Here is a 24,088-nt window from a genome sequence, read left to right as displayed (position 1 = left end):
GAACCTTTTGGACGATCTTCTGTGATCTCTTTATCTCTTTTTTTGGTCTCCACATTCTTTTCTTCCTCCTTTGTTTTGTTATAAATAGCATATGATTCAAGAAACTCGTCTCATGCAACACTGAGCACAAGACTGTAGTATTACAACAAAAAAAAAAAAAACTCTTTTCTTCACCCAAAAGTGAGATTTATTTCATGGGCTTTCAGTTTTAAATCTCTTTTAATCTATTAGGGGGAAACAAAGTTGGAGTTTGTTTCTTCTTCTCCAAGAAACAAGCCCTAGATTGATTGAAACTTCCTTCAAGAAACCATGGACAAAGTTGTGAGAATGTCTTCAGAGAAAGGAGTGGTTATATTCAGCAAGAGCTCGTGTTGCCTGTCCTATGCGGTCCAAGTCCTCTTCCAAGACCTAGGGGTTCACCCGACCGTCCATGAGATTGACAAAGACCTTGATTGTCGTGAGATCGAGAAAGCCCTCATGAGGCTCGGGTGTTCCACGCCGGTCCCAGCCATCTTTGTGGGAGGGAAGCTGGTGGGTTCGACCAATGAAGTCATGTCGATGCACCTAAGCGGTTCGCTCGTTCCGCTGGTTAAGCCATTTCAAGCTAGTCTATGTTAAAAAGGTGTTCTAACTTTATAAAGTTCAAAGACACAAGTTCAATAAGAAGCAACCAAAAATCATAAAATCGTATAGCCGATTCAACCTTTGTAATGTAGATTTATAATTATTGTTGGTTTTGTAATTTCATAAAGATCCTATAATAATACTTATTTATAACGTTATTAATTAACTTTATGGTAATCTTTCAGGGGAATAATAGGATATTTCTTTATTATTTAATATAATAATAAAGGGTTATAAATAACATTCGTAGCTAAAATGCCCAAGATCACCCCACAGAGAAGAGAATACAGAGTACATATATTACTACAGACACAGAGTGATTACAGACAACGTTTGTCTTGTTGTCTGAATCACTACAAGAACAGAATAAACTGAGTGTTGTTGTTGTGTCTCACTTGAACTCCAAGGCTTGTGGGTTTGGATGAGTGTTGGAAATATTTGATGAAGAAGACACTGAAGTGACATTAATAGGATATACCTCGGTTACTTCTTCAGTCTTCTCATCAAAGTAGACCACATCCTGCATCGTTAGCTGGTGGTATTCGACCACTCCTCTCAGGTAGAGATTTTCGCGTGTGTAAATCGAGTTCTCGTGAGCTAACCGAGCCTTCTCAGCCAATAATGTCTCAAGTTGAAGTCGCACCTATATAAGATGAGAGACAAAAGACACAACCAAATATCAGAATATGCTAAAAAGGTGTAAAAAGAGTAAAAGAGATATTCATACAAGATCATCGTTATCAGTTTGGCTGTTTTCGCCGTTATGATCCTCCCTCAGAACCTTGTTTTCTTCTTCCAGCTGAGCGCATCGCTGCTTTGCAAAGGCCAGATCAGACTTCACCATCTTCAGCTCCCGGAGAAGAAGCTTTGCCTTGGCAGCCATGGCCATTGCAACCTGTTTTGACATAAAATCTTTTAACTCCTTTTCTGATTTCTAAACTCAATAATCAGTTAAATGAAGATATATTCGCTGCTGGCAACCAATGAAATGATACAGAGCAGGCACCTTACGTCGCGAGAAGCCTTGAGTTGAATCTCCAAATCCGCTTGTATCTCAGGGGGGTTCGGCTTTTTCTTAATCTTCTTACGTGTTTCTTGAATGATCCCTGCAGTACGCGTCTCCACAGCAGTAATACCCTCCTAAAGAAAAATTCACACATTCAGCACAGTGAAGAAGGTTGCACATGTCTCTTACCAGAACCAGAAACGAACCTCAACAGCAGTACCAATGTAGTTAAAGGAAGAAGTGATGGCATCTAAGCTTCTCTGTAAGGAAGGATTCTCTGTTTTCCTACCAGCTTCCTGCAACATGTTCTCAACTTTAATAAGAAACACTACAATAAAAGGCTTTATGAATCATCTCAAAACAACCTTAGTGGTGGAAGAAGGCGTGTTGTGGTGGTCAATTCTGGTGGTGGGAGTTTGAGGAGGAGGATCCTCATCATCTAAAAGAGCCTTGGCTTTACTAGCGAGACTACCCCAAAAGCTTCGTTTAGGTTCGTTTAAACTCTTCATAGACGTGTACTCATACGGCTTCCTCACCACCTCCTATTCAAATTTAAAAAAAAAAAAGATCCCACATTTCAATTCGAAAAGGCTAAATATCAGAAAGATAGAAAAAAAGACGAAACCTTGGGAGGAGTGGGGACAGGAGGAGAAGAGTAGGCGGAGGAAAGAGAGGAGTCTCTGTGCGCTGAAGATGCTCTAATTGCCTTCGCTGCGAGGGACGACGCAGCAGAAGAAGATGAAGATGAAGACGACGACGAAGAGGGAAACGATGAAGACGACATCCTTGCCTTGTCTCTCTCCATGGAATCAAAGTTTTCGAATTTGGGGGTGGATCTAGGGTTTTCCCTGTGAGAATCAAATGTGGATCTATCTCCTCTCCTCTCCCAATTTGTTTTTCAGTTTTGGTGTCCGTCAACGACGATGGTGGATCTATATCCGGTTATTGAATCTTGGTTTTCAAATTATGTTTAAACCGGTTTCCCCCTTAAATACACTTGATTTATATACATCCGGTTTAATTGATTCTCATGATCCAACCAGTTATTGCAACCACTGATTCATTCATGAAATTTACATCTTAATAGACCTCGACTCCTTTAAATTAAGCCTGTGAACAAAAAAAAAAACAACCTGATTCTTTTTTTTTTCAAACCATAAAAATTTGACCTGACTATATTGAGACTGACCTGAAATTTTGTAGACACAGCACAGATCTAGTTGCTCAAAAAAAAAAACAGCATCAAAAAACATTTACGAGACTGCTTATCATGTCTGTCGATATATACTATCTGCAACGAATAATCGTCACTTAAAAATAATTAATTGAACACTTCTTAATTATAACAAAATCGTTTCTGATGCATGCTGCTAGTAGCATACACATGACCGTACAGAAAGATTGACATGCAGCACACACGAGTTCTGACTCTATGTTTGTGTGCATGTATTATTAGGCTTCTTGGCGTTGAATCAAATGGCCTTTTGCAACAACTAGTTTTGTTTCAAGTTCAGGCACTACTCTAGCAGTCTCCTTATTATGTTCACCCCAAGCTTTTGTGTTTGATTTGCTTCTTTCTTGGTCAAATCCATCAAGCGAGATTTTCTCGTAAGGATATATATTCATACCGTTGACTCTATATATCCGAATACATGCAACCCTCCCCTAACCATATATAACGGATAAGAGATAACTCAGATGAAAGCGAGATGTTCTAAACTCCGTTGGCGTTACTTGACAAGACGAAATTAGTGACTAAGTGTGTGAACTGGAAGAAGCGAGATTAGGGATATTGACGTAGACATTGGGCTTTCTGACAAATAACCAACTTTGGCCAAAATTGTTCATTAGTGGTTTTCATTTTGTTTTCTATAGCCTCTGTTTCATGTCTCGTCGGTTAGGTCAGGACCATTGCTCATTATTACACAGCCCTCCCCACAAAAGAAAGAAAAAGATGGTCTCCTAAATCTGAAATTGCATATCCATAACCAGATAAGAATATTAGCTTCTGCTTCAGTTTTTTTTTTTAATATCTTATTGGCTCTTCTGGCCAGCTCAGGTAGAAACGCATAATATTTAGTGTTACAGTGCAAACTTTTTTTAGAAAAGCTATCACATTGTTTTACTCAAGTTTGAAATGTTTAAAGTTAAATAATAGTCGGATCGCTTATTATTTTTTTTTTCCTAAAAGGTAAATATCATATAAATGAAAGTTTAGATTTTACAAAAAAAAAAAATTCTATTTTTTGTTACACCTTGGCAAAAAAGCTAAAAAAACAAGGTAGCAACCCGAGTGAAAATGAGCCAGACTAATTTCCACGTTCAACGCAGCCACTTAGCCATAAGTTTGAGGAAGTACTTCCTCTCTCTTCTAGCAGTGATGGTGTTTCGCACCTCTTTGTCAATGAATCTGAAGACTGTTTCTGGTGCAAGGGCAAGGTTGTTGTTCAAGACATTGTTTCTTTGTTTCCGGATCGCTTATTATTAGACTATCAGATAAACTGTCGAGAATAAAACTCAATCCCAAACTTCCCACACAACAGTGATTTTGATTTAGAAGAGGCTCAAATTCCGGAGAATGTTTTATCACATTCTCATGTCTCGCCTATCACTTTACCAAAACCATGCAGGCAACTTCATGATTTTACTACGTAATGAAACTTAAAATAAAATAGCAATCGTAAGATGTAACTATTATGGTAAAAAATGTTGATTGAAACTAGACGGCATTACAAAAAAATATCAGATGACAAAGAAAAAACTAGACGGCAGTACAGGGCAGGGAGTTTGTACTTTTTGTTAATAGATCATAGCAGCATCCTCTATGGTCGTCCAACCCAAATCCTAATACACACATTTTTACTTTGAGTTTCGTTAGACTAATACAATTTACTCCACTTTTTTTCATATTTTTCACCTCCTTTTTTCTTCCATACTAGTATATTACTCTTGAAAATACTAAGAGCACTTCCAACCTTAAAGATGCTAACTTGAAGTTCTTATTATAAAGTATTAATATTTTTAATTTAAATTAGTTATATTTAAATTTAAACTTTAAAAGCACAATTGACCATTGATTGATATACACATGCTTATCCGGTTCTTGCATGTGTTTGTTTTAGAACCTTTTCAATTTCTCTTTTTTTTTTGTGTGTCAGAGAACTCCATTTTAAACCATTGATGGAGGTGCTCAATCAGAGCCATAGTGTCTAAAAACGAGTGTCACCGGCAGAACATTATAGAGCAACTAGGCGATGTGGAGACGTTAGATATCTTAAAGGGGGTTATGGATACGTGTATTAGCATTATTGGAGGACAAAAGGGAAACTGGATTCTGAAGGATTATTTGTTGACGTAGAAAAGACATGCACAACGAGATTTAAGAAGGATCACCACCACATATTGAACTAGGCCTACCCATGATATGTTCCTACTTTTCCTAACTTCTACTGGCTACATCTCTAATTGTATATCCATTTCACTATTTTTAATATAATTTCTTTCTGTCAACTATTCACATGCTTGGCTTTTTATTTCATTTTAAATGTTTTTAATCATTTAATAGATTAATTAATCATCGGAAGTACACCAACCAGCAAAATGATTCTGGAACCAAAAGTGGACAAGGATCGAAATCCCTCGGAAAGCATTTAAGAACCTCCAATAAACATGCTCTTAGAAATAAGCATACTCCTTCTAAACGTAACGATTAAGAGACAAACAAACCAAACCGTAGAAAACCCTAAAACACAGAGATTAAGTAAAAGAATAATCAAACTTTCTCCGAGATTTTATATATGCATTCATTATTGTCTTCCTTTATTCAAAATTTTTAGGCTTTTTACACGTGAACTCTTTTTATTATTGTTTTTACTTTCTCATTAACCCAGCCAAAAGAACGAACGATTTTGTTTTTCATCTTTGGCCTATTCACTCTACAAATTGCTCTCAATAAACCAAATGAATGTTACTGAGTAATATGCTAGATGCCGATTAGATCTTATTTTAGGCATATAATATTGGTTATATAATATTGAATTTATATGATATAATTTTTTGAAAAAACACTATGAGATGAAATTACATATCTTAAATAAAAATTATTATATATTTCACTATATTAATTTAAAATTCATGCAACGTACGAACAATAGTTACTGATCTAATATTATTAGTATAGAGTATAGATTGGCGGTGAAAATTAATCTACTAAGCATGTTGTAGACAAATATAAAAATTTAATGATATGCTGATAACTTCCTACCAAACATTACAATAGATGTAAAATGTTATCGAGTCAACACCCCATTCGTATTATCAAGATTCAAGAGAATCCAATTAGTCTATTATCAACTGGTTGGAAAACGTACTTACGTTTATGAAAGGTAGAAACTCTCAATTGCCTGAAACAGCAGCCAGTGCAAGTATATCCAAATAGGGAAAAGTTACAAGAAGCATGGTGAAACGACGAAGACCAACACAAAGATATGATTGATTTAACTAAAAGAGATAATACCGAAACAACACAACCAAACGACAAATTAAAACATTAGAAAAAGAAGAAAAAGGGGAGACCAACATTAAATAATTTTCAATATATAGACACTCAACTATTATTGCTCCATCGTCTCTTTCACTACACATCCAATAAAAATGGCTACTGAAGGGAAAACCCCCATCAACATTAACACAATGTCTTCATCTCTTCAGAGAACCGGTCAATTGTACGATCCGGTCCAGTTTCATCTAAATATTATCCGGCTCGGTTCATCTCCCCCTAATCATATGAATTTCTGACTTGTATATGCGTTGTTAATTCAGGGGTTTCTCACAAGATATTCCGACAGATGTTGTAGTTGAAGTCGGAGAAGCTAATTTCTCTCTTCATAAGGTAACAAAAATTCGTTTGTATATAATAATTTTCTTTTTGTTTTGTCGTCTATAACTCATACAAACGAATGAAAGTACTGAGCTATGAGTTTGTTATACGATATGAGACATTAGTACAAATTATTACTTTACAGGTACATGCCTAGGTCAAAAATGGTTAACCAACAACATGAGTTTCTATTTATAATTTGTTTTAATCTCGTGTAGTTCATGCTAGTGGCGAAGAGCAACTACATAAGGAAGCTAATAATGGAATCCAAAGACAGTGATGTGACGAGAATAGATCTGTCGGATATCCCCGGAGGTGCTGAGATGTTCGAGAAAGCTGCTAAATTCTGTTACGGTGTTAGCTTTGAAATCACCGTCCAGAACGTGGCGGCTCTTCAATGCGCCGCTGAGTTTCTTCAGATGACTGACAAGTACTGCGACAACAACCTCGCTGGTCGGACACAAGACTTCCTTTCTCAAGTCGCTCTCTCTAGCCTCTCCGGAGCCATCGTCGTCCTCAAGTCTTGCGAGATACTCCTTCCTATTTCTCGTGATCTTGGTATTGTCCGCCGTTGTGTGGACGTTGTCGGTACTAAGGTTTTTAACTCGTAACTCATTCTCACTTACTTTCTAAAAACTTCGATCTTGGTTTTGGTTAGTGTTTACTAATGTTCAAGAAATCGTTATAATTAGGCGTTTTATAAGGGATTAACGCTGTTGTTCAAAAAAAAAAAATAATAATAATAATAAAATAATAATAAGGGATTAACGCTAGGCAGGCCTAAACGAACGATTGCTCTAAAATTTTTGTTTGGTTTATATCTGATTTGCCACCTAAACCGATTTAGGAACATTGATGTTCAGGTTAAAATTTAAAATTCCAGGTTTTACATAGTAGTAACTAAGATAAGAGCCAATCTAGAATCCATTAACCATATTAGGATTTACATAAGATCAATTACTACGTTGTAATTTATATTCGGTTTCAATGTTTAGTCTATAGTGAAAAAATGAATTCATTAACCGTACTAGAACTTACAATCAATTTCACATCAGCTATTTAGGTTTGGTTTCGGATCGGTTCAACCTATCTCTGTTTCAGTTCCTTGAGTCTCACGTATCAAGTATGCAAGATAGGTTTGCCTCCATGAGTTTCTGTAGTACTTATTACATAAACTGATATGTTTTATTTTTTCATTATTTATTTATTTATGTTTTGAAAAGGCTTGCAACGAGGCAATGTTCCCGTGCCGATCACCACCCAACTGGTGGACGGAGGAGCTCTGTATCTTAAACATCGACTTCTTCTCCGACGTCTTAGCTTCCATGAAGCAGAAGGGCCTCAAGCCATCTTCCTTAGCCTCCGCAATCATCACCTACACCGAGAGATCCTTAAGAGACCTCGTCAGAGACCATTCCGGCAGAGGAGTCAAGTTTTCCGATCCCGAAAACAACGACTCCGAGGAGAGAACTCAACAGAGACATCTCGTGGAATCAATCGTCTCTCTCTTACCTTCAGACAAAGGACTTTTCCCGATCAACTTCCTATGCTCTCTCCTCCGTTGCGCCGTCTTCTTGAACACTTCACTCGCATCCAAGAACGAGGTCGAGAAACGAATCTCCGCCGTTCTTGAACACGTCACCGTCGATGATCTCTTGGTACCTTCTTTCACCTATGACGGCGAGAGACTATTAGACCTAGACAGCGTCAGAAGAATCATCTCTGCTTTCGTCGAAAAGGAGAAAAGCAAAAAAGGGTTATGTTCTGTCTCGCTACAAAGAGTTGCGAAGAACGTTGACTCTTACTTAGCGGAGATCGCTACTTGCTTGGAGCTCACGGTATCGAAGTTCAACGCGATAGCAAACCTAGTTCCCAAGTCCGCTAGAAAGTCAGAAGACGATCTTTATAGAGCGGTAGACATCTTCTTGAAAGCTCATCCGAGCCTAGGCGAGATCGAAAGAGAGAAAGTTTGTAGCTTAATGGATCCTCTCAAGCTTTCTTACGACGCACGTCTCCACGCTTCGCAGAACAAGAGGTTACCGGTAAACATCGTTCTTCACACTCTTTACTACGATCAGTTAAAGCTAAGAAGCGAGGTTGAAGACAAAGAAGGAACACCAGTTATAGTCCCTGAGGGTTTAGGGACACGTGATAGTTCGTTGGCTAAAGAGAACGAAGATTTGAGGAGTGAGCTGATGAAGATGAAGATGTATGTTTCGGATCTACAAAATAATGTTGCAGCAGGAGCTTCTTCTTCGAATGCACCGAGTAATAAGAAGAACAGCAAACATACTTTCTTCTCGTCTGTTTCGAAGAAGCTTGGGAAGTTGAATCCATTTAGACATGGGTCTAAGGATACTTCTAATATTGATGAGGATCTTGATGGTGTTGATATTACAAAGCCAAGAAGACGAAGATTCTCAATCTCTTAAGTTAAGGAAACGTTTGATCTTTTAAGTTCGTGTGTGTGTGTGTGTGTGTGTGTTTGTGTACAAATTTCTTTAGTCTAGTGTGCTCTCTTTTGTTTGCCTTTGATGCGTGATTTAATTTTGTATTTGGAGTTTGTTTGTTTATTTTTTATAATGGCTTGCTATTGTAGTTTATGCTTGATATCAAAGAGGATGGATAATTTACTCTTGTGTTTGTAACTGAAAATTTTGAAAGTTCAATAAAACTAAGTTGTATTGGAAAAAGACTATACGAGGTTATTGACTTTTTGTTCCCTTAGGCGTTTGCATCGTCATAGTTTATGTTCTTAGATTATGGCTATCTTTTACGGAGTATTGCATTGTATTGCATTATATGGTTATATCTTTAGAGCACATACATATAAACATGAAAATCCTAAGTAATTGCAAGATTATATTGCGAGTATAGTGATAGGAATAGTGTAGTGAATACTTAGTTTTAGAAGCGGGAGAAAGAGTGAAGTACTACATGGAATAGTACAAAAGTGCTACAGGAAGTGAAGTTGTATAGCTGAGTTTTTTTGGTAAAAATGTTAAGAGTTGTATAGCTGAGTTGAAGACAGATATTGGAACCGACTTAAGGCTGAACTAGAGGTTACTTGGAAACTAAACAACTAAATATTTACTTTGGAGAAAACAATTAATCAAAAGAAGATTTCCAAAATACTTTGAACAAGATTTGAAAATATTTCATAAAAGAGGTTTGGAAATATTATTTTCTTGGGAAGTTGGCTAGGGTGAGCCACAACATCATATAAGTAGATAAAGGTGTGTCTTGTATTGAGTACAACCTTCCGCATAAAGGTTTTGGGGTTCAATGTAAGGTGGACAAAAGACATAAAGAATAAGGGGTCATGAGTAGAGGAGTTTTTGGGTTAAGTATAGATCATTAGGCTAGTGTTTCTATTTAAGTGGGATATGTAAGTCATTTGAAAGAAAACTAGTAATACACTTTTTCTATTTAAGGAGAAATTTTTATTATTATCTTGTTGTAGTATTTTGTGACATAAACAAAACATAGTACTTCTACGTGTGACTCTCTATATTAGACCCATCTTACTAGGGGTGGGCATTTTACCCGAAATCCGAAGTGGCACCCGAACCCGATCCGAAAAACCCGAACCGAAATCCGAACCGAAGTAGCAAAATATCCGAACGGGTATTGAATTAGAAGAGATTGGATATCCGAACCCGAACGGGTAATATCCGAACCCGAATGGATATCCGAAAATAACCGAACATATGATAATTAACCTTATATTTATAGTTTACATCTTTCATTTTATATAAAATATTTATATTGATACTACACATACTTTAAATTCATATGATATACATACAATTACGTAGAAGATGATTTGCTATTCGCTTAAAATGCATGTCAAACTTCTTATTTCAGTAATTAACAAAAAGTTACATCCAAAATTTAAAAACAATGACCAAATTAATGTCTTTTTAGTTTGAAAATGTTATGTCCAAATATATTAACCATGCAATCTATTAAAAATAAAAAATAGTTAAGTGAAAAGTTATATATTTAAATACAAGAAATTTGAAAAATGAAAATTTTCATTTTTTTTTCTTCAAAATCTAAATATCCGAACCCGATCCGAAATAACCGAAACCGAACTTAAAATACCCGAACCCGACCCGAAGTACAGAAATACCCGAACGGGTTCTACACCTCTATACCGAAATACCCGAAAATCCGAAATACCCGATCCGAACCCGAACGGGTACCCGAACGCCCACCCCTACATCTTACACTTTCATAAATAACATAATTAGAGGAATCATAGAGAAAAATCAATATGGGTCATCACATGTCTTGATTGATGATTATCCTTAATATCTTTCACCATCGACTTAGCTTGTAAATTTATTATGCGTCTAATAAGTTTGTTGAAGGTTTGGTTTGATGTCAGAACAAATAAGTTTCATATCTGATATCTATCTGTCTGTCTCTGTCTAACTCGAATCACAAGGACGCCACATGCAAAATCATGGCCGTTGCAGATCCGGCATTAACGCTTTCCCATATCTTTTTTTTTTCTCCCATATCATAGCACAATGTCTCAGTAATTGCGTCTTTCGTTTTTCTAAAACAAAGAAGACTTGAAGAAAATTAAAATAAGCAGGTGAGTAGCTGTGACGTGTAGAGAAAGCGTATAAACACATTCAGAGCCGCGTATTTTCAAGATTCATCTGAGAAACTCTTTATTATTAATATTTTTCTTTTGAGAACGTGAAACAAAGATGATTAGTTTTTTTTACTAGATTAATCATCTTCAATGCAGAAGATGATATAAAGGGCTTTATGTTAACCATTCTTTGAGTATTTTCAGTCAAAAGCTCTTTGTTCTTGAGCTGTGTAAAGTAAGGTTTTAACCTCCTACACTTTCTGTCTCTGTAATATACAATTATATTATTAGTTTCATACAAATAAAGTGCGGCTAAATGCTGAAATTTTTTGGATTTCTTGAAAATTATGGCAAGATGGGTTGTTAAAGTTTCACGTGTCTTGTTTTGTCCCAACTGTTTCAATAAACTCAAGCAGATCTTCAATATATACCAGACAGTCAAGCCTTTTAACATTTTATTAGTTACCTCGTTGACAATCTTGAATCTTCTTGTAGGGGTTTCTAAGTTTCTCTACACCTCTCAAAGTCATGGCCTCGTCTGTGGTAAGAAATTAACCATCATGTTATCTTTGTCCTTGTGTTTTGGTCTCTGGGTCCTAAGATTTACTCAATCATGTCTGACGTTCTCAGGATCTTAGCAAGAAGCAGTTTAAGAAGTCTATGACCAAGAAATCACATTCATGGTGGTGGGACAGTCACAATTGTCCCAAGAACTCGAAGTGGCTTGCTCAGAATCTGGAGAGTATGTTGCCTCACTTATCATTGAGATACCTATCTCCACTTAAATGTAGATCTTGAACTTGTTCTTATTATGGCTTCTCAGAGATGGATGACCGTGTGAAACACATGTTAAAGTTGATTGAAGAAGACGCAGACTCTTTTGCCAAGAAAGCTCAGATGTATTACCAGAAGCGTCCCGAGTTAATCCACCTTGTGGAGGAGTTTTACCGCATGTATCGCGCTTTGGCTGAGCGTTATGATCAAGCTAGTGGTGAACTTCAGAAAATTCATCTCTCTGGGATACAGTCACAGGGCTCTCTTGAGAAATCATCTCCTACTAATTCCCAAGAGAAATCGAGTCACCCTCATAAGGAAGAGGAAGACTCATCATCTCTGTCTGATTCTGATTCTGACTCTAAATCGGTTCCTGATCATTCCTCTGTTAATGATGAAGATGGTGACGAGGCATTGATCCGTAGGATGGCTGATCTAGAACTTGAGCTTCAAGAAACTAAAGAGAAACTCCATCTACAGCAGGAACGTCTTAATGGTGACAACAACACTGATCTCCTTCAGAAAATTACTGTATATGAAGGAGAGCTTAAAGAAGCTAATGTAAAGATTCGAATGCAAGAAAAAGAGATCGCTAATCTGAAGATTGAGCTTAAGAGTTGCATTTCCTCTGAAGCAGAAACTCAACTTGGTGTTGAGCAAGAGAGTCTTGATTTGGTTAAAGAGGAAACTAAAGATGCAGGGGCCACTCTTTTCTGCGCAACCACGTCTGGTGGTATTGTGTCTCTTTCTATTATTATCATTTTGTATTGTTTTAAAAAATACATATGAGATAGGCGATCGATCATTTCTTTTTTGAAATCAATACGGTGGGTTGTTGCCAGATTGACTTCATTGACATTGAACTGTGCTTCGCGTTTATTTTAACGTCCACTGCTACTTCTTTTTTCAAAATAAAGATCGATGATCTATTTTCTCATTAGAACTATCGCATAGCATTAGATGTTTCCAAACTATGACTCCTATTTATCTCATGAATATAAAATTTCAATCTTATTTCGTACATATATTAGTTTTGTATACCAAATTCAAAATCTTCAATCGTCTATATATAGTAAACTATAACATTTCTTTAATAAACCCGACAGATTAGTCAATATTTTGTCAAAAAAGAGTAGTCAATTCTGTAGCAGGAATAGAATTATTCTCTTCGTTACTCACTACGCGTTTGATTCATCAAAGTTTATGTTTTAGTTTATGGCTATTTTTTTTTTGATTTAATCACAGTGTCCGGCGACCGAGATCAACCGCCGACTATTCTGTGGGCTCCAGAAGTGCAATGTTAAATTTTGGTGGCCAACGGGAATTGAACTGCGGATTCAACGTATTGGGATTATCCCTCAAGTGCCACTAGCCCAAGGCCCGTTGGTTGTTTATGGCTATTTTTTCTAAATCTAGTTATCTTAAACCTTTAGAAATATCTAAACTAATTTCTTTTTTTTTCTTTGGATGTTTGTATAAAATGTAAGCAATGCGTCTATATACATGTGGCCACACAATGAAGGGTAAAAAATGCTTTCGAATTTAGGTTGTTTAGCAATCTAAAGTTTGTTTGCCATTACCACTATTGGATAGTTGATTATGGCTATCTTTCATGGAATACTGTGTTGTATTGCATTTTATCTTTAGAGCACATACATATAAAGATGAAAATCCTAAGTAATTATAAGATGATACTGCAAGGATAATGATAGGATAAATAACATAATTAGAGGAATCATAGTGAATAATCAATATGGATCACATGTCTTGATTGATGATTATCCTTAATATCATTCACCATCAACTTAGCTAGCTTGTAAATTTATTATGTTTCAAAGTTTGTTGAAGGTTTGGTTAAATATGTCGGAAGAAATAAGTTTCATATCTCTATCTCTCTCTCTGTCTAATCACAACGACGCCACATGCAAAATTTTGGGCGTTGCAGATCGATCCGCCATTAATCACAACGACTACACTATGTCACAATCATTGAGTCTTTCTTTTTTCTAAAACAAAGAAGACTTTAAGAAAATTAAAATAAGCAGGTGAGATTCTGTGACGTGTAGAGAAAGCGTATTCACACTTTCAGAGCCGCGTATACGAATTTTCAAGATTCATGTGTCCTTATTGATATTACTTAATAATATTTTATTTAGGGAAGGTGAGACAAAGATGATTAGTTTATGATTAGATTAATCATCTTCAAGGCAGATATAAAGGGCTTTATGAAGACCATTCTATGAGCATTCTCAATCATAAACTCTCTGTTCTTCTGCATTTGTGTAAAGTAAGCTTTTATCCTCCTACAACTTTTTGTCTCTTTTATTTCAAAGAAAAGAAATTTTTTGTCTCTTCTTCTTTCTTTAATATGCAGTTATATTATTAGTTTCATCGATTATTCTGGTATATACTCTTTCTGTTCTTAAATAATTTATATTTTAGAAAAAAATTTTGTTTCAAAAAGATGTATATTCTATGTTTTCTATGAAAAATTGCAAATTTTAAGAAAATTAATTGGTTTTATTATATTATTATTAGTTAAAAATTGTTAAAAATTAAAACTTACAGAAAACGATAAATTTATTATAGTAATTTAATGCGTTTTTTTAATATGTGTGAAAATTTTAAAAAATTTATTTTTTAAGAACGGAGGGAGTAAAACGCTGGTAAAAGCTGAGAATCTTTGGACTTCTTGAAAATTGCGCAAATGCCACAATGGGTTGTTAAAGCTTCACGTGTCTCCTTTGCCGCATGCACAATCCTATCTTCTTCCTCTTATCTCATCTCATCTGTTTTGTCCCACTTGTTTCGATAAACTCAAGCAAATCTTCAAGAGACACTCAAGTCTCTTAATATTAACTGACAATCTTTAATTTTCTTGTAGGGGTTCCTAAGATTCTCTACACCCCTCAAAGTCATGGCCTCGTCTGCGGTAAGAAACCATTATGTTGACTTGGTCCTTGTGTTTGGTCTCTGGTCCTAAGACTTACTCACTTTTTCTTATTTATTTTTTCAGGCACTTAGCAAGAAGCAGTTTAAGAGGTCTACGACCAAAAAATCACACTCATGGTGGTGGGACAGTCACAATTGTCCCAAGAACTCAAAGTGGCTTGCAGAGAATCTAGAGAGTATGTTGCCTTACTTACCATTAAGATCTATGTCCACTTAATGTATTGAACTTGTTATTGTTATGGCTTCTCAGAGATGGATGACCGTGTGAAACACATGTTGAAGTTGATTGAAGAAGACGCAGACTCTTTTGCCAAGAAAGCTCAGATGTATTACCAGAAGCGTCCCGAGTTAATCCACCTTGTGGAGGAGTTTTACCGCATGTACCGCGCTTTGGCTGAGCGTTATGATCAAGCTAGTGGTGAACTTCAGAAAAACCAACAGTCACAGGGCTCTCTTGACCAACCATCTCCTACCTCGAGTCGCCGTCATAAGGACGAGGAAGAGTCATCATCTTTGACTGATTCTGGTTCTGATTCTGACTCGGTTCATGATCATTCCTCTGCTAGTGATGAAGATGGTGACGAGGCATTAATCCGTAGGATGGCTGAACTAGAGCTTGAGCTTCAAGAAACAAAACAGAAGCTCCTTCTCCAGCAGGAATGTGATAACGGTGACAACAACACTGATCTCCTTCAGAAAATTACTGTATATGAAGGAGAGCTTAGAGAAGCCAATGAACAGATTCGGATGCAAGAAGAAGAGATTGCTAATCTGAAGGTTGAGCTTCAGAGCTGCATGTCCTCTGGAGCAGAGGAGAAGCTCAAGTTGGCTCAAAACGACGCTGACACTCTCAGAAACAAGCTCAACGCAGAGAAGAAAGAAGTCTCGAAGTTGGTTGAGAGACTTGCAATGGTGAAAACTAGTTTACAGGACAGAGACAACGAGGTAAGGTCGCTGAAGACAGCAGTCTCTGACGCTGAAGAGAAGATATTCCCGGAGAAAGCACAGATCAAGGGAGAGATGTCAAAGCTCGTTGAAGAACGAAACCAGCTTGGAGAGCAGTTGAGAGAGCTGGAATCACATGTAAGGCTGATCTTGGAAGAGAAAGCTGGAATAGAGGAGAAGCTTAAAGTAGAATCCGAGAAGCTAAGTGTGATGAAAGATGAGAGCAATGTGCTGAGAGATGAGATTGGGAAGAGAGAAGAGAAGATAAAGGAAATGGAGAAGCATATGAAGGAGCTTCACATGGAGCAAGTGAGGCTAAGAAGACGGTCGAGTGAGCTTGCGGAAGAAGTGGAGAGGACGAGAGTGGCTGCATCTGAAGTGGCTGACCAGAAAAGAGAGGCCATAAGACAATTGTGTATGTCTCTTGACTATTACAAAGATGGGTATGAGAGGCTTTGGAATGTTGTTGCAGGACATAAGAGAGGAGTGGTCTTAGCATCATGAAGTTTGGCTAATTAAGTGTAGTTTAAGGTAAATGACTTTGTGTCATGTCCTGATCCTAGTTACTTTGTGTGTTGGACTTGCATGCTTTTTGAAGGTTGAAGATGAATAATGTATGTTTGATATTACTACATATCAATGCTAATATTATTATCTCACATCTTAAAAAGTTACGAGACTGATCAGTATTTACAAATAAAATAATAATCATGATTTAGGGTCTGACTGGTTCAAACGCAGCGGTTGCGGTTGCAGCTGCGGGCGTTTGCGGATGCGGGTGGTTGCGGTTTCTAGCGGTTTTAAGAGATTTGTATGACTGGTTCTGCGGTTAGAAATTGATGCGTTTGCGGGATATTTATGACTGGTTAACTACCAAATACAGCAGCGGTTAAATAATAAATTAACAATATTTACATTTTCTATAATTATAAAAATATCAAAAATCATAAATTTTTAATAAATATGTAAATTATATTTTCAAAGTTATATTTTTAAATTTTTTAAATTATAGAAAATATTTTTACTTTAAAATTTTATAATATTAATTAAAATATAATAGATATATTTTAGTATTTTTATAATTCTATTTTAAAAAATTTATTGAATATTTTTATTTTTGTATTTATATAGTTTAAAAAAAAAAGAAAAAAAAAATTATCTACCCGCAACCGCCCGCAACCGCAAACGCAAGCTAGAACCAGCTTTTGATTTTAAGAGGTTCGGAGCGGTTTGAAGTGATTTGTAGCGGTTTGTATGATTGTTTTGAAACACTGTCAACCGCTACCAACCGCAAAAGCTGCGTTTGCGGGTGGTAGCGAGAAAACCAGTCAAGCTCTTATTGTCAAACACTCGTGGGATTGTACAATTTTTCATTTTATTTTTGAAGTATCTGCCTTTATCAATCATCTTATTATTTCATTATGGGAAATTACACCCAGTAGATAAAAAAAAAAATCACTTACTAACTAAAAACACTCCCTCTCTCTTACTTTCTCTTTCTATCTCTCTCTATTCTCTCTCTCTAAATCTAATTTCACAGCAAATAAACCCTTTTATTATTCAGCATCTGTACTCTTTTCTTTTTGTCATCTCTTCTATCCTCAACATTTGTTTGGTATATGATTTTCCAAAGCAATGATTGATATTACATTTTCATTAACTTATATACATAGTGGACGCAAGTTTGTTTTTTTTGAGCTAGGTTTATATATAAATTATAAACACCTATCATACGTCATAACTATCTAAAGTTATAAAGAAACAATTCTAGCCATGGCTAATGTGCCCAGGCTGCGATGTGTCGGTGGATCCAACTTCCAAATAAGAAAGCCCGTTTTAAGGTACGTGGTTTGCAAACGAGACGGTCACAGATTTGGGGGGTAATGGTGGATTTGGTGAGAGGCAGGTAACACCATTTCTCCATGTCGCTGTCTGTCTTTCTTGGTAGGTGCGTCTCTTTCTACATTTTTCCTTATCGTAGCCACAAATATATTAAAATAAATTAATTGAAGAGTGTATTGAAAAAAAATAAAAAATTGAAGAGTGTATGAGATAGGCGAATATTTATATTTGAAGTCAAAACGGTGGGTTGTTGCTAAATTGACATTGACATTGAAAGATTTTCATGGATGTGAATGCGCCAAATGCTTGAGCCTGTTCTGCGATTCGCGTATACAACAACCACTATTACTTAAGTATTATGTTTTCTTAACGGCGTCAACTCTGACGGCGTCTCAAGACGTTCGTATTCATACCACCATCAGCCACTGTTTCACGCTTTTTCTTTCCTTTTCTCGCGATTGAAAGTCTTCCTGTATCCTATGACTTTTTGTTCTTGTGTGCTTTACAAGGCTTTTTATAACTAGTACCGGTTTAACGTTTTATATTGCTCTAAACCCATTTAATAAAGCATTGAAAACTATGACCTTTGATGAATTTTATCACAAATAAAGTCATAGTATTTTTATTAGATTAAATTAATTTACAAATAATATATGACAAGTTTGTGTAAATCTAATTTAAACTGTAGTTAACATTTTTAAGTATAAACTTAAAATAATAAAATTGATATAATAAATTAAATTAACTAAGATTTGATGTTTTTATTGAAATCAAAATTAATTACAATATCTATATATAGTAAAAGAATATTATTTAGATTTTTATTTAATCATCCATTAAGATATTCAGTAGATTTTTGTTTAAATATACATAATTTAGTTTGACTATAATACTTTTAATAAAATAGTTAAAACTAACGCTACTTTCAATAATAGTGACACGTAAATATAAAATAAATTATATAATATGTTTCTAAATTAGTACGATCGATATATGCCACTACCAAAGTTATTTATATTATATATTTTTTGCATTATCAAACTGCAAGAAACCTGTTGTTATTCAAATAAATCCTTTAATTTAGACTAGTTACTAAAATATTAGTGATTTCTTAACATAACATTCGGACAGATGAAAACAAGCTAGCTGCCTCACCTCCTACCTTCACCAAACCCTCTTCACTTTACGGTCGTTACCTACCAAGCCCACCACCATTCACACAACAGCCATCCCGTTAAACTTAACGCCGTTTAGTACTCCATCTTTCACCAACTCCCACGCACCTAACGCCGTTATCTTTTTTTTTTGCCGTTGGTTTTCTCAATTCTCAAACCAACCAACCTCTTCCCCCTCTTATAAAACCGTCTCTCTCACCACCACTTCTTCCTCAGCAGCTTCTCCTGCTTTCACCACTCGCCGTCAAATCAAATCTCACAACCGTCCACGTGTCACCAATGGATCTCCTCTTGTTGGAGAAGTCTCTAATAGCCGTCTTCGCGGCAGTGGTTCTCGCCACCGTGATCTCCAAGCTCCGCGGCAAGAAGCTAAAACTACCTCCCGGTCCTATACCGATACCAATCTTCGGAAACTGGCTCCAGGTCGGAGACGATCTAAACCACCGTAACCTCGTCGACTACGCCAAAAAGTTCGGAGACCTCTTCCTCCTCAGGATGGGACAGCGAAACCTAGTGGTCGTCTCATCGCCAAACCTAACCAAAGAAGTGCTCCACACGCAAGGCGTGGAGTTCGGATCTCGGACGAGAAACGTCGTCTTCGACATCTTCACGGGCAAAGGGCAGGACATGGTGTTCACCGTCTACGGCGAGCACTGGCGTAAGATGAGGAGGATCATGACGGTTCCTTTCTTCACCAACAAGGTGGTGCAGCGGAACAGAGAAGGATGGGAGTTCGAAGCCGCGAGCGTGGTCGAGGACGTGAAGAAGAATCCAGACTCTGCGACCAAAGGGATCGTGTTGAGGAAACGCTTGCAGTTGATGATGTACAACAACATGTTCCGTATCATGTTCGATAGAAGGTTCGAGAGTGAAGATGATCCTCTCTTCCTCAGGCTTAAAGCCTTGAACGGAGAGAGAAGCAGGTTGGCTCAGAGCTTCGAGTACAACTATGGAGATTTCATCCCTATCCTTAGGCCGTTCCTTAGAGGCTACTTGAGGATCTGTCAGGATGTGAAGGACAGAAGACTAGCTCTCTTGAAGAAGTACTTTGTTGACGAGAGGAAGTGAGTTTCGTTTTTTTTTTTTAAATTATATTTTGATTCTTGATTTAGAGTTCTTGAAACTGATATTGAGAGGAACCACGCAGGCAAATCGCGAGTTCGAAGCCTACAGGAAGCGAAGGATTGAAATGCGCCATTGATCATATCATTGAAGCTCAACAGAAGGGAGAGATCAACGAGGACAACGTTCTTTACATCGTCGAGAACATCAACGTCGCTGGTAACTTACCTTGCCCTGTTTTTGTTCCTTGTAGAATACGTAACCAATCCTCTAGATATTTCTTGCTTGCGTAGGAAACTATTGAAATTGTTATGTTTTATTAGGGATAAGTATTCCAGATTGAAAATTTAATAGTACCTTAAATAATATATAAAGCGTTATGGCCAGTCCAATAACAACCAATATGTTTATGTGTCACACACCTAAAGGAGCTGGATACCTACTTGTAATGGATATACTAAGTTTGTTATTTGTGGCGAAACAGCTATTGAGACAACATTGTGGTCTATCGAGTGGGGAATAGCGGAGCTAGTGAACCATCCTGAGATCCAGAGCAAGCTAAGGAACGAAATCGACACGGTTCTTGGACCAGGCGTTCAAATCACAGAGCCTGAGCTGCACAAGCTTCCCTACCTCCAAGCCGTGATCAAGGAGACGCTTAGACTAAGAATGGCTATTCCTCTCCTTGTGCCACACATGAACCTCAACGACGCTAAGCTCGCTGGCTACGACATCCCAGCGGAAAGCAAGATCTTGGTCAATGCCTGGTGGCTAGCGAACAACCCTGAGAGCTGGAAGAAACCTGAAGAGTTTAGACCCGAGAGGTTCTTTGAAGAAGAGGCGCATGTGGAAGCCAATGGTAATGACTTTAGGTATGTGCCGTTTGGTGTTGGACGTAGAAGCTGTCCTGGGATTATATTGGCGTTGCCCATTTTGGGAATCACTATCGGTAGGTTGGTACAGAACTTCGAGCTACTTCCTCCTCCAGGACAGTCTAAAGTTGATACTTCTGAGAAAGGTGGACAGTTCAGCTTGCACATCCTTAACCACTCCACAATTGTAATGAAGCCAAGGTCCTTTTAAATAATTTATACACAAAAAATAAAATAAAAGTAGTTTCTGCAAAATGACTTTTTTGTTATGGATGATAATGATGTTTGTGAAATCTATTGGATGTGTTATATATGTAAAATGTCTTTAAAGGGTTGCAATAAGCCAATAGTGGTTCCCACTGTTTTGGATAGATATTGTTGTTGTATACTTTCAAACCCACATGATTGTTGAACAAAAATTTATTTAATTTGGAGGTTTTTTCTAGCTTTAACTAACATTCTTGAACTCATTTTCAAACGTGAAAGAAATGGAGAAAATAACATTATATTAGTCGTTTAACCATTGGAAATATTACATTAAACGTTTCTTAATTACATTAAAAAAATTAGAAAGGACAAAGCGAACTTGAGTTACCTAGATTAAATAAATAATAACTCTCTTTGACCAAACATATCCATCTTTGTTAAGCCTCACATACACAGCCTCCCATTTAACATTTGCTCCTCAGCAAAGCATCAGCTTCTTCTGCTTTCATTATCTACTGAGAGTGAAGTATAATGGACCTTCTCTTGTTGGAGAAACCTCTAATCGCCGTCTTCTTGGCGGTGGTTCTCGCCAAAATGATCTCCAAGCTCTGCAGCAAGAAACTGAAGCTACCTCCTGGTCCTATACCAATCCCGGTCTTCGGAAACTGGCTTGAAGTCGGAAATGATCTAAATCACCGTAACCTCGTGGACTACGCTAAGAAGTTCGGAGACCTTTTCCACCTAAGGATGGGTCAACGAGACATAGTCATCATCTCTTCACCGGATCTAGCCAAGGAAGTGCTCCAAACACAAGGTGTAGAGTTTGGATCCAGATACAGAAACATCGTCTACGACATCTTCACTGGGAAAGGACAAGACATGGTGTTCACTGTCTACGGTGAGCACTGGAGGAAGATGAGACGTATCATGACGGTTCCCTTCTTCACCAACAAGGTGGTCCAGCAGAACCGGGAAGGATGGGAGTTCGAAGCTGCGAGCGTTGTGGAGGAAGTGAAGAAGAACCCTGACGCGGCCACGAAAGGGATCGTGGTGAGGAAGCGTTTGCAGTTGATGATGTACAACAACATGTTCCGTGTTATGTTCGGTAAAAGGTTCGAGAGTGAAGATGATCCTCTTCTCCTCCGGCTCAAGTTCTTGAACGGGGAGAGAAGCAGGTTGACTCAGAGCTTTGAGTATAACTATGGAGATTTCATTCCTATCCTTAGGCCGTTCCTTAGAGGCTATTTGAAGATCTGCCAAGATGTGAAAGAGAGAAGACTAGCGCTCTTCAAGAAGTACTTCGTAGACGAGAGGAAGTGAGTTTGTGGTCTCTTTAGATTATGTATTTCTATTTTGGGATCTTGAAATTGACATTTGAGGAAACCAAACAGGGAGATTCCGAGTGCTAAGCCTACGGGAAGCGTGAAATACGCCATTGATCACATCCTTGAAGCTGAAGAGAAGGGAGAAATCAATGCGGACAACGTTCTTTATATCGTCGAGAACATCAACGTAGCTGGTTAACTTCCTTACCCTTTATGCACTTTCACAGGTTCAGTGTAGTCAGGAGTTCGGATACCTATTCGGATACGGTTCGGTTTGGATTTTGGATTTTTTGGGAAGAAGTTTAGCACCAGCAGTGGTTGAATGTGAATCGGTTTCTTAGAAAATAATTAATTAGTAGTAATTAATTATAAAATTATAATTTTTGTTTTTTAATTTTACACCAATAAAATTATAATTTTTGTTTTTTTTTTAATTTACACCACTAAAACATTGCGATATGTTAAAAACTTAATCATCATTGTTTCTTGAGTACCTTGGTAAAAAATAGATTCTCACCAAATATGTGTCTCTCCTTTTTTTTTTAGTCTTTTATATTAATTTTATGGAAAATTACTTTTTGAGGTACTCCTACTGCGGATGCCCTAAGTATATCATAATATATATATATAATTGGGTTGAGTTCGGATCTAGTTCGAATCTTTGCGGTCTCCTTCGGTTTGAGGACATGTTTGTGTTATCAAAAAAAATTCTAAAATCCAAAATTACTTACAACTTAAAAAATCAAAAGAAAATTTTTATCTTTTCCTTTTTATTATCCTTGTAGCCTTGTAGGGTACGCAAATTGCATTGTCACTTGTCTCCCCTGAAAAAAACTTGAATCTTAATGGACATTTATACAGTTTTATGATGCTGATTTCTTGGGTAATATGTGCCGAAACAGCTATTGAGACAACACTATGGTCTATTGAATGGGGAATTGCGGAGCTAGTGAACCATCCTGAGATTCAGAGCAAGCTAAAAAACGAAATCGACACGGTTCTTGGACCAGGCGTGCAAGTCACAGAGCCTGACCTTCACAAGCTTCCATACCTCCAAGCCGTGCTCAAGGAGACACTTCGTCTAAGAATGGGTGTACCACTCCTCGTACCACACATGAACCTCAAGGACGCTAAGCTCGCTGGCTATGACATCCCAGCAGAAAGCAAAATCTTGGTCAATGCCTGGTGGCTAGCGAACAACCCTGAGAGCTGGAAGAAACCTGAAGAGTTTAGGCCGGAGAGGTTTCTTGAAGAAGAGGCGCATGTGGAAGCAAACGGTAACGACTTCAGGTACTTGCCGTTTGGTGTTGGACGTAGAAGCTGTCCTGGGATTGTACTAGCATTGCCCATTTTGGGAATCACCATTGGTAGATTGGTACAGAACTTCGAGCTTCCTCCTCCTCCGGGACAGTCTAAAGTGGATACCACTGAGATAGGTGGACAATTCAGCTTGAAGATCCTTAACCACTCCACGATCGTTATGAAACCAAGGGCCGTCTAAAAATTGACCTTTTTGATACGAATGGCATTATAACGATGTTTGTGAAATCTTTTGAATAAGCCATATTGTGTAAAATCTTTAAAAGGGTTCGTTCCACAATTTCAAGAATAAATGGTGCCGCCCATTGTTTTGAATGAAATGTTATTATCATTTTGACAATGTGTTTGACCCACCGGTTTGGCCATCCGTTGTACTGGAGGAAGATAAAGACAGCCTTAGTTTGCCTAGGTTAGCATCTAAATATTTCTGTTTTACTTGTGTTTTTATATGCTATAAATATACTTACATCTCTCACTATTTCACTGAGAGGTCTTT

General features: G+C 37.3%; 7 protein-coding genes across 9 annotated transcripts; 6 read left to right on the top strand and 1 right to left on the bottom strand.

Annotated features, from left to right (window-relative positions):
• The first annotated feature begins 102 nt into the window (after positions 1 to 102).
• Positions 103 to 782, top strand: LOC106437586 (monothiol glutaredoxin-S9-like). Its single transcript, XM_013878490.3, has one exon. It carries the CDS (start codon positions 310 to 312, stop codon positions 616 to 618), a length of 309 nt encoding a protein of 102 aa, XP_013733944.1. The 5' UTR covers positions 103 to 309; the 3' UTR covers positions 619 to 782.
• Positions 783 to 814: 32 nt separating this feature from the next.
• On the bottom strand, positions 815 to 2,875 carry LOC106437584. The gene is made up of 6 exons (XM_013878489.3): positions 2,256 to 2,875; positions 1,996 to 2,172; positions 1,837 to 1,926; positions 1,636 to 1,764; positions 1,352 to 1,519; positions 815 to 1,267 (listed from the first exon to the last, which is right to left on the bottom strand). Exons 1-6 carry the CDS (start codon positions 2,433 to 2,435, stop codon positions 1,016 to 1,018), a joined length of 996 nt encoding a protein of 331 aa, XP_013733943.1. The 5' UTR covers positions 2,436 to 2,875; the 3' UTR covers positions 815 to 1,015.
• Positions 2,876 to 6,143: 3,268 nt separating this feature from the next.
• On the top strand, positions 6,144 to 9,144 carry LOC106437587 (root phototropism protein 2-like). The gene is made up of 4 exons (XM_013878491.3): positions 6,144 to 6,354; positions 6,452 to 6,521; positions 6,728 to 7,105; positions 7,733 to 9,144. Exons 1-4 carry the CDS (start codon positions 6,284 to 6,286, stop codon positions 8,939 to 8,941), a joined length of 1,728 nt encoding a protein of 575 aa, XP_013733945.2. The 5' UTR covers positions 6,144 to 6,283; the 3' UTR covers positions 8,942 to 9,144.
• A 1,787-nt stretch (positions 9,145 to 10,931) lies between these two features.
• Positions 10,932 to 13,510, top strand: LOC106437589 (protein NETWORKED 4B). 3 transcript variants are annotated; one of them, XM_022715885.2, is made up of 5 exons: positions 10,932 to 11,115; positions 11,614 to 11,661; positions 11,749 to 11,860; positions 11,942 to 12,625; positions 13,138 to 13,510. In XM_022715885.2, the coding sequence occupies exons 2-5, from the start codon at positions 11,647 to 11,649 to the stop codon at positions 13,194 to 13,196; spliced, it is 870 nt and encodes a 289-aa protein (XP_022571606.2). In that variant the 5' UTR covers positions 10,932 to 11,115; positions 11,614 to 11,646; the 3' UTR covers positions 13,197 to 13,510. The 3 variants fall into 3 exon arrangements, with proteins under 3 accessions (XP_022571606.2, XP_022571605.2, XP_013733948.2); XM_022715884.2 differs by lacking the exon at positions 10,932 to 11,115 and adding an exon at positions 11,181 to 11,358; XM_013878494.3 differs by lacking the exon at positions 10,932 to 11,115 and adding an exon at positions 11,182 to 11,353.
• A 555-nt stretch (positions 13,511 to 14,065) lies between these two features.
• LOC106437588 (protein NETWORKED 4B-like) lies at positions 14,066 to 16,448 on the top strand. The gene is made up of 4 exons (XM_048774533.1): positions 14,066 to 14,179; positions 14,777 to 14,824; positions 14,909 to 15,020; positions 15,095 to 16,448. Exons 1-4 carry the CDS (start codon positions 14,132 to 14,134, stop codon positions 16,291 to 16,293), a joined length of 1,407 nt encoding a protein of 468 aa, XP_048630490.1. The 5' UTR covers positions 14,066 to 14,131; the 3' UTR covers positions 16,294 to 16,448.
• Positions 16,449 to 19,010: 2,562 nt separating this feature from the next.
• LOC106437590 (trans-cinnamate 4-monooxygenase) lies at positions 19,011 to 21,192 on the top strand. The gene is made up of 3 exons (XM_022715882.2): positions 19,011 to 19,870; positions 19,954 to 20,087; positions 20,353 to 21,192. The coding sequence occupies exons 1-3, from the start codon at positions 19,086 to 19,088 to the stop codon at positions 20,949 to 20,951; spliced, it is 1,518 nt and encodes a 505-aa protein (XP_022571603.1). The 5' UTR covers positions 19,011 to 19,085; the 3' UTR covers positions 20,952 to 21,192.
• A 178-nt stretch (positions 21,193 to 21,370) lies between these two features.
• Positions 21,371 to 23,932, top strand: LOC106437591 (trans-cinnamate 4-monooxygenase-like). Its single transcript, XM_013878498.3, has 3 exons — positions 21,371 to 22,263; positions 22,339 to 22,466; positions 23,175 to 23,932. Exons 1-3 carry the CDS (start codon positions 21,479 to 21,481, stop codon positions 23,771 to 23,773), a joined length of 1,512 nt encoding a protein of 503 aa, XP_013733952.1. The 5' UTR covers positions 21,371 to 21,478; the 3' UTR covers positions 23,774 to 23,932.
• The last annotated feature ends 156 nt before the right edge of the window (positions 23,933 to 24,088 follow it).

The sequence above is a fragment of the Brassica napus genome, chromosome A3 (assembly GCF_020379485.1).
Source record: "Brassica napus cultivar Da-Ae chromosome A3, Da-Ae, whole genome shotgun sequence".
NCBI classification, from domain to species: domain Eukaryota; kingdom Viridiplantae; phylum Streptophyta; class Magnoliopsida; order Brassicales; family Brassicaceae; genus Brassica; species Brassica napus.
Note: the sequence above shows the minus strand (reverse complement) of the source record. Positions and strands in the feature narration are given on the sequence as shown.

Coding starts and splice junctions, on each gene's coding strand:
- LOC106437586 (XM_013878490.3), top strand. CDS start 310: ATGGACAAAGTTGTGAGAATGTCTTCAGAGAAAGGAGTGGTTATATTC.
- LOC106437584 (XM_013878489.3), bottom strand. CDS start 2,435: ATGGAGAGAGACAAGGCAAGGATGTCGTCTTCATCGTTTCCCTCTTCG. Junction 1,520..1,635: donor AACTCAAGGCTTCTCGCGAC/GTAAGGTGCCTG, acceptor ATGTCAAAACAG/GTTGCAATGGCCATGGCTGC. Junction 1,268..1,351: donor AAACTGATAACGATGATCTT/GTATGAATATCT, acceptor CATCTTATATAG/GTGCGACTTCAACTTGAGAC.
- LOC106437587 (XM_013878491.3), top strand. CDS start 6,284: ATGGCTACTGAAGGGAAAACCCCCATCAACATTAACACAATGTCTTCA. Junction 6,355..6,451: donor CTTCAGAGAACCGGTCAATT/GTACGATCCGGT, acceptor TTGTTAATTCAG/GGGTTTCTCACAAGATATTC. Junction 6,522..6,727: donor CTAATTTCTCTCTTCATAAG/GTAACAAAAATT, acceptor AATCTCGTGTAG/TTCATGCTAGTGGCGAAGAG.
- LOC106437589 (XM_022715885.2), top strand. Junction 11,861..11,941: donor GCTTGCTCAGAATCTGGAGA/GTATGTTGCCTC, acceptor ATGGCTTCTCAG/AGATGGATGACCGTGTGAAA. Junction 12,626..13,137: donor CTGCGCAACCACGTCTGGTG/GTATTGTGTCTC, acceptor ATTTAATCACAG/TGTCCGGCGACCGAGATCAA.
- LOC106437588 (XM_048774533.1), top strand. CDS start 14,132: ATGAGCATTCTCAATCATAAACTCTCTGTTCTTCTGCATTTGTGTAAA. Junction 14,825..14,908: donor AAGTCATGGCCTCGTCTGCG/GTAAGAAACCAT, acceptor TTATTTTTTCAG/GCACTTAGCAAGAAGCAGTT. Junction 15,021..15,094: donor GCTTGCAGAGAATCTAGAGA/GTATGTTGCCTT, acceptor ATGGCTTCTCAG/AGATGGATGACCGTGTGAAA.
- LOC106437590 (XM_022715882.2), top strand. CDS start 19,086: ATGGATCTCCTCTTGTTGGAGAAGTCTCTAATAGCCGTCTTCGCGGCA. Junction 19,871..19,953: donor TACTTTGTTGACGAGAGGAA/GTGAGTTTCGTT, acceptor GGAACCACGCAG/GCAAATCGCGAGTTCGAAGC. Junction 20,088..20,352: donor CGAGAACATCAACGTCGCTG/GTAACTTACCTT, acceptor GTGGCGAAACAG/CTATTGAGACAACATTGTGG.
- LOC106437591 (XM_013878498.3), top strand. CDS start 21,479: ATGGACCTTCTCTTGTTGGAGAAACCTCTAATCGCCGTCTTCTTGGCG. Junction 22,264..22,338: donor TACTTCGTAGACGAGAGGAA/GTGAGTTTGTGG, acceptor GAAACCAAACAG/GGAGATTCCGAGTGCTAAGC. Junction 22,467..23,174: donor CGAGAACATCAACGTAGCTG/GTTAACTTCCTT, acceptor GTGCCGAAACAG/CTATTGAGACAACACTATGG.